The 15,263-nt window shown below is 47.8% G+C and overlaps 1 protein-coding gene across 1 annotated transcript in view; it reads left to right on the forward strand.

Moving 5' to 3' along the window:
* The window catches only part of PTPRN2 (protein tyrosine phosphatase receptor type N2), a 627,414-nt gene that overhangs the window by 507,543 nt on the left and 104,608 nt on the right, over window positions 1–15,263 (forward strand). Inside the window, exon 13 of the mRNA XM_056484320.1 lies at window positions 13,597–13,809. Coding sequence (XP_056340295.1) covers window positions 13,597–13,809 — 213 coding nt within the window. The remainder of the gene's footprint in view (window positions 1–13,596; window positions 13,810–15,263) is intronic.

The following is a 15,263-nucleotide window of genomic DNA, read 5'->3' on the forward strand; positions in this document are numbered from 1 at the left end:
CTCGGAGTGTATGCATGCCTCATTAAGTGGAAAATATAGGATAGATGCTTTTTCAACAGTGTCTCTGATTTCATATGTAATGTGAAGCTACATATTTAAAGCACATATTTTTAAAGTGACTGTGACACATTCATGCTAGCATGCCATCATTAGCATGCTATTACACATGATTGTTTATCTCGATTTTATAGCTTGTGGTTGCATAAAAAGATGCAGTCATCTCTTTTTCTGTAGCCAGAAAAGGTGAAATTTTTCAATGCTCTCAAATGCTTGTATGACTCAGAGAAGAAAGGGACTTTCTGAAAGTTATGTAGTCTCTATCCTCCTTCCTCTGTGTCAGGATTTTCCTTCTCTTTTTGGTAAGTGTTAATATTTTCAGGATTCTAGTGATATTACAAATGCCACAGACATAGTGCCCACTTGCTTTATTGGCTAAGGGCCTGCTTCCAACCAAGAAGGGACATTTTGTCATTTCTTCAGTAGGAGGAGAAAAAGAGGAAAACCCTGGTAAATTGCTTTCTAAAATGGAGAAGTGGGGTGTGAGCGGAGGTGGTGTTTTTATTAGATACAGTAAAAGTACATTTAGGATTTTATTGGGTGTCTGCCATCTTTGCCAAATTATCTGTTGAAGCCCAGCTCCAGGACCAATACTCCTGGTGGTATTTCTAATGCTGCTCAGACTTCCACTGTTTCTGTGTGTCACAGCATAAAATCAAGGCTTTTATCAGTGACCCTAAACCAATGGGAGCAGCAGCTAGAAATGTAAAATAAAGTGGAGCTCTACGAGAACTTCAGCTGGCCAGACAGTGCTTTGCAAGTCTGACTTTTCTCAAAACTTTGTATACCAGTTCAAATGCTGTCTCCATCCATTTTCATAGAAGGCATTGCTGAATATCCCACAGAGATGGTCATGCTCTGCAGGCAGAAATGGAAGGTCAGTGCCAAAAGAAACTCAGTGGGACTGTATGAAGCACATAAGAACTTTGTAAACTGTCTGCTTCAGAACTTTAAACTATTTATAAGAGCATTTCATTAATGTAAATTTATAATGCAAACAATTTAAAGCTAATAAAAATGTTCTAACATCAGATTGAGGTAGGTTGGAAGTGAATTTCGATCGATATAATGAAGGACAATTTTCTAACGTAATCTATGTTTGTCCTGAGGCTACCAGTATTAGGAGATAAGATAGAAAGAGCATTATCTGTGTCAAAGGCAGAAAAACACATCTTGATTTCAGATCTCCTTCAGATTTGCAGCACTAGCTACTATTCTGAAAATACTTTTCCATAGTTAAACTGTACTAGTTTGTTTTCATTTCAGGAAAGAAGAATCAAACACTCTTTCCATTATGATATTAAAATTGCACTAAAACAAACTAATCTGCTGATGTTACAGTAGAGAAAACTGATACCTCACGTTCTCTGAATTCTTGGCACATACAGTACTGGTGCATAAAAGGAGTCCATCATTTCAATGATAGCCACATTCTCTTATAACAAGATCAGAGTATAAAATCATGCATTTCTCATCATGTTTTGCCATTAAACATGTTTTAAGTTGTCATTTTTATAGAAGCTTCTTAACCAGCCTTTCATAATACTAGTATTTAGTCTGATGTTAAAGTTTAGATTAATATTTTTATCTATATTCTGTGAATATAAACCTAATCACAATGGAATTAAAGTTTCAATACTGCAATTATTTTATTTTTTTATGAAATAACAATCTACATAAAGCCTGACTCTGAAAACATTTGCTACTGTGTTCTAGGTACTATTCTGATTGGTTCTGCTGATTTCTATTTGATTTCTTAGAATGAAAGGGACAGGATTGGGCCCTACAATGACACTCAAAATGTTCTGTATAAAGGACAGCTTTCAAAACACCTGCTGTGACTCCTAAGGTATTTTTGAAACTTTGTCTTCAATATTTAGTTTTCCTTCAGCTGATGCTGCTGCTCAAATATTTGAAGGATATAATTATTACTGAATTAGGTAGAATTACACTTTTAATTTTTTGACATAGCTACTAACAAGACTCCTCTGCCTTGTCCTGTGTTTTATCTCAAGAAAGAGGTGCACCTGCAAATCTAGAAAATGTCAGGTTTAATTAAATTGAATATTAAAAAGTGTTTTATCCACTGGTCTTGTAATATTTTGTCTGTGGATCAGTAAGCATCACGGGCAAGTGGATTAGAGAGATCTAACAGCTTTGGGTTTTTTTAAGTTACCTGTAAAATGTAATAAAGTAAAATTTTCATTTGTTTAAAAGTGTCAAAAAAAGCATCCAGTTTTATCTCACTGATTACCTTTATAAGCAATACATTATCAGGATGCCACTTTTACAGGGCTACATCAGCTTCCTGGAAGACTGAACTGAACTTTTCAGACTGTTGGACCTCTCTTCACTAATGGGAACCCCCAAACATTTCTGCATATCTTTCCTTTTTAAAAATAAACAGTCAGGAGGGCCAATGTGAAAAGAGAACTAATCAATAGGAAAATCTGCATCTGAGTTTGTTTTGATGAAGCACAGAACTATTTTATTTATTGAAACTGTATTAATGTAATTAAAATAAATGGAAAATGCACTCTTTACTTAATTAATATTTTAAGCTGTCTCTGAAGAATAGTATGCAGCTTGAATTTAGTTATCATTTTTAAACTGCAAGACAGATTAATTAGATTCAAATCTTAGCCAGAATGAAATAATTTTCTTAATAAAGCTAAGAGCTCTAGAATTTACTTGGAAGTAGAATGTGTCTGTTGTTGATCTTCACAGATGATCATGAGAAGACATAAAACTCACTGGAGTCTAGTGGTTAAAATTCTGCTAACTCTCCTTTTAAATTATGGTCCTAGGTGTTGGTTTTATTTGGTTGGTGTTTTCAAGACATGGGAGATCTACCTCTTTCCAATACATATATTCCTAAAGTTAAAGTAACTTAAATGTATCTGCTATAGGAAGTTAATATTTGGAAAAGATGTTTTCTTCATTGGAGTGAAGGAAATTCAACTTTGATTTCAAGATCCACATGAAGAGAAAATCTACAGAAAATCCTCTACAACATCCTTGGATCTGTATTTAATGAGCAAGACTCCACAGGATATCTTATAAACAAAACAACAAGTGAGATTAAATGGGGTTTTAGCTTTATCACACATGCTTTAAAAGAATGAAAATCTATTTCATGCTGTACATTGTGCATGCATTTGCAGAAAGAAGGGGCTAAACTTAGAAGTGCAGGCAGATCTATAGTCAGAAACCAAGGCAAAATGGTCAGTGTGATTTGCAGTGCCCAGTTATGAAGAACAGATTTTTGGGGAGTCCTGACAAACACTGGTGGTTCTCAGGCAAGAGTTTTGTTCTATACAAAATGGAAATGCATTTCAGCATCATTCTCACTGAAATTGCAAGATTTAGAATATTTTGAGTTTAGGCATAGTTCAAATACAGCTCTTGAATTTGGATGAATGTTAATGTGAATCTTCAAAATACCGGTATTTTTAGATGCGCTAAACCCAGAGAAACTGTCTCAAAGTCATTTATACTTTCAATGTCAACTTTTTTTCCTGAGAAAGAAACATGAAACTTTCTAGAAATTTTATAATGAAAGGCTGCTGGTGACAGGGTTCTTTTTTTTCCAATTTTTTAATTAAATCATATGAGAAAATTTATCAGTAAGTCAATTCACAGATATGTGACCAACAGTTCTATAAAAACTTTAAAAGCAGATTTTAAATTTAAAATTAGTAAACAATTGGAAATTATTTCTTCTATCTCTCAACACCTTCTACATTTTTAATGAATAACATGTTAAACAATCTATGTTTAAATAATTTCTCCCTGTGACATAACCCACACAAATATCTGTCACTGTTTCAAAGGTCATATTTAGAATGGGATAAAAGTAATGAAAATTACATAAACGTGGAAAGTTTTTAAATGTCACTACAAATTTCTCAAAATCTCACTGTTAAAAAAAAAAAAAAAGTGTTTTTACTAGTATTTTGCTGTGTCTTGACACTTGGCCAGTCAAATTCGTGTTCAACCCATTCAGCACCTGACAGTTCTGAAAAGACACAACGTTATCCCAGGAAATGTTAATGAATATATTTTTAAATACTAAATACAAACTACAAAGATAATGGAAGTATTTATCAGTTTCAGACAGTTCATTAGAAGGATCGATATGCAAACACACGTGTCCTTTTAATGAAATCACTTGGCGGGTTCATTTATCTTTCAACTTAAGCAATGCAGGTTAGTGAGCAAATTATGTGTGCTCTGGCTCTTCCGGGGCAGGAGAATATCAGACGGAGAGGGTCCTCTCAGGCTGACAGACTGCCAAGGCAGTGCTTTCAGAGCAAGCACTACAAACCGGGCTGGGGAAATGTTTGGAGAAGCCAAATTTGTGTTAATCTGTGGGAACGTGAAGGATTTGGCATGAGCAGAGGCCAGGTGAGGAGTACCTTTCCTGCCTGGAAACATTCTTTTCAGAAACGGTGGTGATGTAAAGAGCATCTTCCTCTCCCTGGAAAGGGAAGGCTGGGTGTGGGTGAGATGTTAGTGGGGGAGAGCCCGTGACACAACCACTCTGCACTTTCTGGACACGGCAGAACGACCCTGTACAGGGGATGGGGATGACATTTCGGTTCTGTCCCGCAAGTTTAAGTGAGGTGTCGCTCTGGGGCAGGGAGGGGATGCTCTGGGAGCTCAGGCGGCCCTTGCCCTTCCTTGGCTCCTCGCACAGGTGGATTTCCCTTACCCAGAGCCGGCTGCCGAGGGGCGCTGGAAGGATGAATACTGTCGAGAGGAGAAAGAGGAGTTGCTACACGGCACTGCTGCGGTGTCCCCAGGACAGCCGCGGGGAGCCAGGGCCGCCCGCTCCAGCCGGGAAGGCAAAGCCCTCCGGGGCCGGGCAGGCGGCAGTGCCCGAGCCCCAGAGAGCTGCCGGGACAGCAGGGCTGTGGGGAAAGGGCGGCCTGGCCTGTCCATGCCATGCCATGCCATGCCATGCCATGCCATGCCGTGCCGTGCCGTGCCGTGCCGTGCCGTGCCGTGCCATGCCGTGCCGTCCCGTCCCGTCCCATCCCGCACACTGCCTCCTCCGCACCGTCCCCCCGCTCCGCGGCTGGGGAAGGGCCGGGGGGGGGTCTGGGGGTCCCTGCCGAGGGGAGGGAAGGGCCGGGGGGGCTGGGAATCCCTCCGAAGGGAGGGAGGTGTGCGCAGCTCTGGACAGCGGCTCAGGACAGCTCTGCCCGGGAGCAGCCGCCGCTCGGACCGGGGCAGCCCGGGGCACAGCGGCTGCGGCGGCGTGGGGGCGGGACGGCTGGGGAGAAGGGGAAGGGGAAAGGGAAGAGGAAGGGAAAAGGAAAAGGACTGCCCGCCTCCACGGACAGAGGAGAGCCGGCTTTGCTCTGCCTGCCGTCCCCAGACGCAGTGACAGCGGGAAACAATGGGGCCAGGGAAGCAGGAGAGCTGTTCATCGGCGGGGGAAGGGAAATGGAAGGGACCTGCCACCCTGCCGCTCCCCGCCCGCTCCCGTCCCGCTCCCGCAGCCAGGGCACTTCGTGGGCAGACGCTGGGGGTGGGGGGGAGCCCGCAGCGGGTTTGTGGGCGGCATGCGGGAATTTGAAGGAGATAGGGGACACCGCGGGGTCCGTTTCGTTATCAGGGTCGGTGCTGCCCTGCGGGAGCGTGGCATTGAGCGGGAGTTCGGGGTGCGCAGCGCCGGGAACGGCGCGGCCCCGCTTGCCCGCGCCGGCTCTGAGCAGCGCCTGCCGCGCTTTATCCAATTGGACTTTAATACTGTCCCGGGGCTGGTCGGAGCACACTCCTCCTTCCTGATTTCGTGTGTCGTTTGGAGAACGAGGACGAGAGGGGAGAAAGTTTGAATCTCCTTTGCTTGGCATTGTGTGGATTTTTTTTTTTTTTTTTTAAGGAGGAAACTCTTTTCAGGAAGAAGCGTTGTGGGCTCCTTTAGTGTATTGTGATGCAAATTACTTGTAGATTTTCCTTGGTGACCTTGTTTGATTTTATTTTTGGCTTTCTGTCATTGTTCTACCCTCCACTTCCATCTTGCAAGAGAGACAGCAAGAAAAAAAAATAAAAAGGAAAATAAAAAGATGGGGGAGGGAGGTGCGCGTAAAAAATCAACCAAAAGGGGAAAAAATCCAAACAAAAAAAAAAAAAAAAAAAAAAAAGCAAAAAGCAAAAAAAACCCCAAAAGCCCGCACATCCACAACAGAAACCCCAAACAGCCAAACAGCTTTTCCAAGTGAGTGACACAGCCCGTGTCCATTCATCGCCGCACTCCGGCGAAGGGTTTCTGCACAGCCCAGACCTCCTTAGCCAATTGCTGCCAGCAACATGTGGAGGGGAGGCATCGCTATAGCAACCGGTGGATGGGCCATGTGCGGCAGCCGGCAGGGGCTGCGAGCAGCCCGATATAAGGAGGGCAGCGCCGGGGCGCGCCGGCATCCTCCGCCCGCGCCCCGCGGGGACACCGGGCCGCCCGGGGCCGCCGCCTGCCCCCGCCGCACCGCGCCGGGAGGCGGCCGCGGGCTGCGAGGGGCGGCTGTGCTGGCTGCCGCCTTTGTCTGCGCTGAGGAGGGGCGGGGGGGCAGAGGGGGAAGTTTTGGCACCGGAGAAGGATTGCTGGAGCCCGCCGAGGTGCGCCGAGCCCTCGCAGAGAGGGGCCCGTCCCGGCACGCCGGCAGCAGGTACATGCGGCGGAGGACGGGCTGGGGGGAGCGCCCGCGTCTCTGGAGGCGGCCCGGCCGGGACTCGGGAGAGCCTCGAGCGTGGCGGGGGTGCGGGGGCGGCCGGGCTGGGGCAGCCGCTGCCGCCGGCCGGGGCCGGGTCGGTGTCCGCGGAGCAGCGCGGACGGAGGGGTCGCTTCGGCCGCCGGAGCCCCGCGCGCTCCCGGCAGCGCAGCCCCGGGGATGCCCGGAGCGGCCCGTCCGAAGGCGCGGGGCGGAGGGGCAGCGGGCCCGGCGGGGCGAGGACGCGTTCCCGGCCCGGGGCCCGAGACGGGACCCCGCGGTGGGTGAGGCGTGCGGAGCCCCATCCCCTGGCGGGGACCCGGCCCGGGTCCCTGCGAGACGGGGCGGCTGCTCCGCCGACGGAAAGCTGGTGCTTGCCAGCATTACCGAGAGCCGGCTCGCTTGCTGGCACTCGGCTGTAAGGGCGCCTTATCTAATCCCTGAATTATGTGCCTTCAGCATCAGCATTAGATCAGCGCTGGCGCTGCGGCTCGTGTTTCTCTTGTAGCTGAAGATATTTGATTAAGCTCGGCTATCGCTGACCGTCCTCTTGGCTCGGGCTCTGACACTCTGTGACTTAGACCTGCCGAGAGTCCCTCTCTTTCACGGTTTTACTCTGGCTAACAAAGCCTGGGCTGCGGAGGAAACCTGCTTCCTGGTGCACCCACTCTGCTGCTTTGCCCTTACTGCCCCCGAGTCCTTAGAGACGGGGATCGAAGTTTCTGCACTAAGGTTTCTTCACCGTCTCCGAGCCCTCCTCTTCCTGCTGCCACCTCAGAGGTGCCCTGTGCGGCTTCGGACAGGATGGGCCGTGCTCCTCCATCTCCGGCTCACCTACCTCTTCCACAGGCATGGATGTGGCTGTCCGGTTTCCTGACTTGTGTGTTATCCCTACACTGTCTCAGTAATGCTGTAGGCTTTTGTGCTTTACTCTTTATCTTACTGCTGACTTAAAAATATATCCAGATCCTCATGAAAATCTTCAAGCTCGTTGAATTTCTTCTTTCACAACCTTATTCCTTCCATGCCACAAACTTCTTCGGGGTGCTTCTTGGACCTTCTGGCATTTCAGCATCACCTTGTAGTGGGATTCAGAATAATATCTCTAATTTCTTGTAACTCTAACCAGAAACTTCACTTCTGTTTGCCTTTAGGAAGCCAGAAGAAAATATCTACCATTGATCAAGGGATCTTTGAACTCAGTGAATTCTTGATTGTATTCAGTCATTGTTCATGGTATTAATCCTACTAAAAGGTATAGAGACGCTCCAGAGTGCTTTGTGGTGTTGAAGGTTGTGGAAAGATCATTGTACCCCTATAGATGAATAGATCTGTGGCTTTTGCAGTGACCTTTCTCAGTGATTTGAATAAGCTGCAGTTCCCAGAAATCCATCTGCCTTTTGTGTTTGTCGATTTGTCAAATCTTTCTGACCCTAAAAGAAGCAAAAAGTACCTTCCCATCCGATTTCATCCTCCCAAGTAAAAGCATTAAATTGACCTCATTTCAGGTGATGAACTGACATTTGCTGAAAGTGATCCTGGAGTCAGGTGAGCTTTCTGGGTAGAGAAGGAGGGGATGTGAACAGGGAGTCAGAAGGTAGCGGCCCCAGAAATCTCTCAGTAACTCCAAAGATAGAACCTTAAAACACCAACAAGTAGCCTGGACCAAACAGCTTGGGTGTGCAGTGCTGCACACAAGGAGCGTTACATGCACAAGAGGTGAATATTCCCAGGCCCTGCTGTCCAGCCTAACCTGACTGGGAGCACAGTAGGGGAGGAAACACAGCAACCAAAACTGAAGGAGATGCTGATTTCCCTCCTGTTTTGTTTTCTTACTTTATGAAAGGTAAAAAAAAAAAAAAAAAAAAAATCCTCTCTGTAGCTTTCCTGGGGACAGATTACAGTAGCCAGGCTCCTACTGATGTAAAGTGTTTCTCTGATTTTCTAGTAACCTATCAAAACTTAACCAGCAGAGAGTATCAACCTATGTCTCAGATAACCTCTGGGAGAGGGAAATGACTAGAAGTGAATTTAAGTTTAGATTTATATAAATAAGCAGACACACACAGATACGTGTGTGTGTATATATATATATATATATGAACACACACACACATTATATATATATACACACCCACACACATCCCTTTCTTCATGCTTTCTATATAAGGAAATAATACGCATATCCTTTATATTTTCTTGTAATGCCAGTGGCTGCAACTCTTAACATAGGATATTCCTTAGAAAACAAACAAACAATGAACCAAAACTTATTTTAGTGAAGTTTATTTCTAAGACTAATGATTTTCTTGTAGAATTCTTTTTTTTCTGCCTAGGTACTTTCTTCCCTCCTTGAATGGCATATTTGCAAGTACAATTTCATCTGCACAGAGGAACAATAGCTTTCAGTTGCACAAAGGATTTCTCCCACCCTGAATCCAAACCACAATGCCTCTTGCTCTGATAATAGCTTCTGAAAAGATTTTGTAATGCACAGAATTAATACATGATTATTTCCGCCTCACTTCTCTCATTTATTAGATTCTATAGTGAATTCCAAATTAAAAATAGCACCTCTTGAGTTTCTTAACGTTCTAATATTTTGAAACAAATCATATTCTGAAGTTCCTCTTTTTGCCCATATTTACTAAGAAATTTTATTTTTATTATAGTTCAGAAACAAAACTGTGTAATATAAATGTAAAAATTGAAGCATGCAAAAATTGCAAAAAATTATAATGTTAAGTTCTTTAGAAATTAATTGAAGTGATTTTTCCATTGCTAACTGGAAGAATGGTCAGGTGCAGTAACTGGCAAATTGGGTTTTAAATCTTTTTAAATTTGTGAAACAAAACAAAACTCAACTTCAGTTATAGTTTTGCAAGGACCAGAATCATGCCCTGTGTCCTAAAGTAAATAATGAAGTGTAATTTTGCTGAGGCATCTGGATGGTGAGCTGCCACATCACTGCATGGGGAGCTCCTCTCTGCTCTTACAAAGACTTTCTCCCACACTTCCAGCATAGGTGTGAGAACTTATTTACATGAAAGAGTACATTAAATATTTACTGACATTTGCCTGGAATTCGTTTGAAATGTCGACTGTTCTGCTGCATCATGGGATGACACCGCAGAACGGGATGCTGCTCTTTGATTAGAACAGTGATTTGTGACTCCAGTGTTATGGCTGCTCTAGTTAATGACTCACTTTTGGGTGTATAAAAAATGTGTTCTGTCGAGGGACCGGGAAAGCCTACATGAGATCAGACCCTAAGCATTTTCTTTCCTCTTAAAAAACCCACAGACACTCACAGAAACAGTGTATTTCAAGTAAAAACTGTGTGTGCGTTAGGTGTACTGTTGTTCTTTGCCTTCTAGCATTTAAGCTAGGTCGGGCTGCTTCAAAGCAAGTGAAGACTGGATGAACACCTCCAAAGCCTCTTCATTCAGATTCACTTTCTAAGCCATTCATTTAGGAATTAGTTGTTTTTTCCTTTATTGGGACTTCATTGGTACTCCATACTTTTCGAAGGAGAAAATCAGTCAGAGGAATGTCAATATATTCTGTTACGTGAAGTTTAAAAAATGCATAGTTACATGTAGCTGAGTTTAATATTTAATTGCGTGTAATTTATGTGGTCTATTTATTTGTTAAGCCTTGGGTGGGGAGGTAATTTGTTTTTCTTGTTATGCAACAGCTATTGTTCCCCCTCCACCCCAGGCACACGCACCATGGCACACGCACCATGGCAGCCCCAACCAGCACAGGGAGAGGTGTTCTGCTTTAAAAGACATCCGACTGTAAATGTCAAATTCATAAATATTTAAACACTTTTCTTTCAATTTCAAGTCAAGGCTGACAGGACGCCTCTAATTAACCCTGGGCTCCGTTTCAGGCTGGGGCCTTATTGCAGGGAAGAGTCAGGGGGTTAGGCGAGGTGGGGAAATCTGTGCTCCTGGCTAGAGGCAGCGGGGGCGGCTGGGGGGAGAGCTGGCAGGAGGGAGGGAGCTGGTAACTAACACGTCGGATTAATTTTTACCCGTTTCATAATGTGATGTTTGGTCAGGCATCGAGCAGGATTAAAGGGCAGCGGGTTCCTCCAACTGCCTTGGGGACAGTGGGGGCTGTGTCCTGATGGGATGTACCTGGGGGGACCGGGCCGGGCTACCCTCTGCGGTTCTGCGGTTCTGCGGTTCCGCGGTGCGCGGCCCGGAGCTGGGGCCGGAGCCGGGCGATGGGACTTTGCCGTCGGCCGCACCCGGCGGTTCTGCGGGACGGCGCAGGGGAATCAGCCGCTGGTCCCGCGGTGTTCCCCGGGGGCGGAGTGCGGGCTGACCGAGGTGCCCGAAGCACCAGCCCCGCACGCAGGGAGGGGAGAGCGGAGTCTTCCAGGCCCCGACGGCAGCGGCTGCGGAGCTGCTCGCCGTGAGGCGGGAGGGATGGAAGGGGTGCGAGAAGGGCCGGTGGCTCGGCCGCAGAGCCCCGCTCCCTTCCCCTTCGGCTGTTCCGACGGGGCGGGCAGCGCGGAGCGGCCGTGCCCTTGGCCCTTCGCCGCGGGGCTCCCACCTTCTCCCAGGGCACGGGGACCGGGGCGGGCGTGGGCGCCGCGCCCCTGGGCGTGCAGGGGCTTTGCAAACCTTCGCCTGCCCGAAGGGACACGGCTGCACTAACTCCCCCAGGGCAGAGGTGTAAGCAATGCCGAGCGCCCCACGGAAGGTTTCTAACTCTTCCCCGTGTTTCAGGCTCCCGAGTGCAGCTGTACGCTCAGAGTATGTGAGGGAGGAGGGTGGTCTTCGAGAAATTCTTTTGTCAAGAGCAGCCAGCTCCAGGGACGGCAGCCCTGACTTTGCGGGGAAAACTGCCGGGCAAAGTTGGAAGCAACATCTAAAATCGCTCTAACTCCAGTGGGAGAAAGAGCCTGACGCCCTTTCTCTTCTGCATGTTTACTCGGAGCTTTTGACAGCACTTTGCTCCCATCATTGCCATCGTTTCTCTCGCATAGCCCTTTCTCCGTGTGCTTGGTGCGGCTGTCACACGGCATCCGGAGAAAGAAAATCGTTTAAAACCGCGGTAGAGATAGCAGAGAAGTAAGGCTCAGGAGCAGTACCCGAAACTGCCCGCCAGCCTCTTTCCTCCCGTCGGTGCCACTGAGCCCACCCGGGGGCGCGGCGGCCCGAGCCGGGGGAGTCCGGGGGAGGGGGCGAGTCCCTGCCCGGCTGATGGGGGCCAAACACCGCGGCGAGGATTAACGTCCCGGGGCGCAGCGCTCGGGGAGGGGGCGCCGGCACTTCGGCGGGAGCCGCCTATTGAGATGCAGATTGCGACCCTTGGCCCCGGGGGGACGGGGCCTTTCAGGGAGATGCTAATGGCAGAACGCAGCAGCCCTTTAACCCCCCCGGGGCCGAGGCGGCGGGAGCAGCGAGCCGCCGGTGCTGCCCCTCCCGGTGTCCCCCGCCCGGTGCGCTCCCCCGGGGCAGGTGCCCGGCTGCGGCCGCGGGGGCGGTGGCGAGGAGGCGGCCCCGGAGCCCCCCGCGGCCGGGGCGGGGTGGGGTGGGGGTGCAGCCCCCTCCTCCTGGTGGCTGTTGGGATTTGGAGGAGGGGCCGAGCGCCGTGCAGGGGAGGAGAGGCGGCGGGCGCGGCGGTGGCGGCGCGGACGCGGGCGGCACATGGCCGGTGGCCGCGGCGAGCCCGGTGCCGCCCCCATCGCCCCGCCGGGGCGCACGGAGCCGCGATCCTCCTCCGCGCGGCGCATCCGGGCAAGAAAATCCGCGAGTCTGACTGAACCTGCATTTCCATTAACTCAGCCTCAGCCCTGGCTAATCCGCAGCACTGAAGGCAAGGAGGCTAATTAATGACAAGCTTTTACAGTCAAGACCAGCGATAATTGCTTTGGTGGCCTTTATGATTACAAGATAAAAATGGACCGGGCCTGACATAAGAGCCACTGTGTACACTGCAAGACGGGAGGAAATTAAGAGCTGGCTAGCTGAATACGGAGCAGAAAATTACTAATAGAGGAGAGATAATGAATAGGCCGGCTAGGCATTCATGGGGAAAAATCCATTTTGTTACCACGCGAAATTAGGTGGTGGAAAGGAGTTTGCTAATTGTTCTCGTCTTGTAGCAACCAGGACTGAGGCAGGGGCGTGCTTTTCAATTCATTTCCCTGGTAATTGTGAAAGGGGGAATGCAGGCCAAATGAGTCTTGCTGCAATTTGCGCGCCTGGTCTTTTCATTTTCATGTTGCGTTTTTAATTGTTGCTAATATAGCTTATAATGAAGCTAATGAGGGGAAATTATTGTACAACTTTTTAGCACATGGAGACAAGTGAAATTCACTAGAAGGATTCTCTCCTATTGCTGCAAAAATAATAGTAATCTGGAGGAGTTTGGAACTATCGGGGGTTTTTTAAAGCCGCTTCCCTCTACAACAGACAAAAGGAAGGATCGCCACCTACTTTTTTCTTTCTTTCTTTTTTATTTTATTTTTTTTTTTAAATTGTGTTTTATTTTTCCCTAAGAAAAAAAGTAGTGCCGGATTTTCCCTTGCTGCGCCCCTCGCAGCCGCTGGCCCTCGGTCCGGTGCGAGCGGGGCGCTCCGCGGTGCTTGCGCGCATCCAGCGCCTCCGCCTCTCGGTAGTTAAGTGCGAGCCGCCGGAGCGGAGGGCACGGAGCGGGGCACGGCACTGTCCTGTCCCTGCCCCTCTGTTTGCCTCCCTCTCTGGCCGAAAGTTAGGGCTGCCGGGTGTTCCCCCCGACGGGATCCCCCTCCGCGCCGCTCCGTGACCGCGCAACTCAGGCGCTGCCTCTCTCTCCTCCCCTGCAGAAAAGCAACGTCCCGCCGCTCGCGCAGCGCGGGGAAGAGGCAGAGTCCGCGAAATTCCTCCTCCTCACCCTCCTCTCCCTCGCCTGCATCGCCGGGGTCCTGGCAGCGTCGGGGGTCGCCTACTGCCTCCGCCACCGCGCCCACCACCGCCTGAAGGAGAAGCTCTCGGCCCTGGGGGCTGACGCCGGCTCCGATGCGCCCGCTGCTTACCAGGTAAGGACCAAGCTCTCCTCCTCCGGCCCTGCCCCGCTGCCCGGCAGAGCCCCGGGGGGGCCCTTCTCGCGTGGGGAGTCGCGGGGGTGGGTTTGTTTCCGACGCTCCCCCCCGCCCCCGTTCCATTCATTGTCCCGCGGATTCGGTGTAGCAGCTTTTTTACTAGTGGTTATTAATCTTGGCTATTCTGGTAGCTGCTGTAAATTCGTGCCTAATTAGGAAAAAAAAAAAAAAATTAAAAGAAAAAAAAAAAAGCAGCCCTTGCCATTGAAATTTTCAGAAAAATAACATTAATATCCATAATCTGTCACCCCTGCCACTATTAATAACGAAAAATCTTTAACATTTATGAGGAATGGATTGCACGGTTATCTGAAGATGTCTCTCTTTTTGAGTAATCGACTTCTTCAGGGTCTGATATGAAAAGAGCCTTTGACCCGATCTGTTACCACCTTCTGCCATTATTCAGATAAAATGAAATCTAATGCTGATAGATGGGAGGTAAACCAGGACTGGTTCTAGGAGAACAATGATAGCAGATGTGTACCCAGTAATGCTGAAGGACTGCACTCAGCTTCTCGGAAATAAATCAGAAACCTCAAGCTTTCTCTTTCAGTTTCAAAAGTGTTGGGTGGAGAGACACTGCATCTTCCTGAAGTTTGTTTTAGATCATATGGCACTTATTTCTCGGTGTGCTGTTGGTGTGGTAGTGCATGTGTTATGGTCATAACAGCCTGGACAGCCCTGGTCTGCTATCCAAAAATATTTGGAGTGTGACCAGGAAAAAGAATCTGAGAATGTGTAAACATTGTCTCTGTAGTATCTCTGTCTGTTGTGCACCCATAGGGCCTCGCCAACGGCACTTTTCTGTCAAGTTTTATTTTACTTTCTTGTTCTGCTTAGGATCAGACATTCTGGCCTTTCTGTATCCTTGAGCTGAGATAGATTCAAATTGGCAGCTGAGAGTCATATGGGAATAAACTCATATTTCCTCACAAAGTTTGGGTCTGTCTGTACCTCTTAGATGTATAAGATGTATTATGTTCACAGGCTGGGTCTAGAGAGAATTAAGCACAGAATAAGAAATATGAATGTTTGTGTAACAATTAGTGTCTTCAGGAATGGTTTTGATTTTCACTTTTAAAGCAATGTTTACTTAAAAAAAAATCATTAAGTTGCATCTTTGCATTTAATGACTTCCAAACCAAGGCAGAGTGAGAGCTAGAAAAAAGAGGACTATTCTCTGAGATCAAGTGTGACCAAAACAGCAGTTTATCACTTTTGTAGGCCAATGAGACTGTGGCCATAAATATTTTTGTTTGATTTTAATAGGTGACTTGCTGGTGGCTTATTTAAAGTGCAGAAGCAATAGGTAGGCTTTTTCTTCCATTAATTGTGAATACAGGAATTCTTAATTTTTTTTGAAAAGCCCTCCAGGTTCCAAAACCACACTT

Source organism: Oenanthe melanoleuca, chromosome 2 (genome assembly GCF_029582105.1).
Source record: "Oenanthe melanoleuca isolate GR-GAL-2019-014 chromosome 2, OMel1.0, whole genome shotgun sequence".
Lineage (NCBI taxonomy): Eukaryota > Metazoa > Chordata > Aves > Passeriformes > Muscicapidae > Oenanthe > Oenanthe melanoleuca.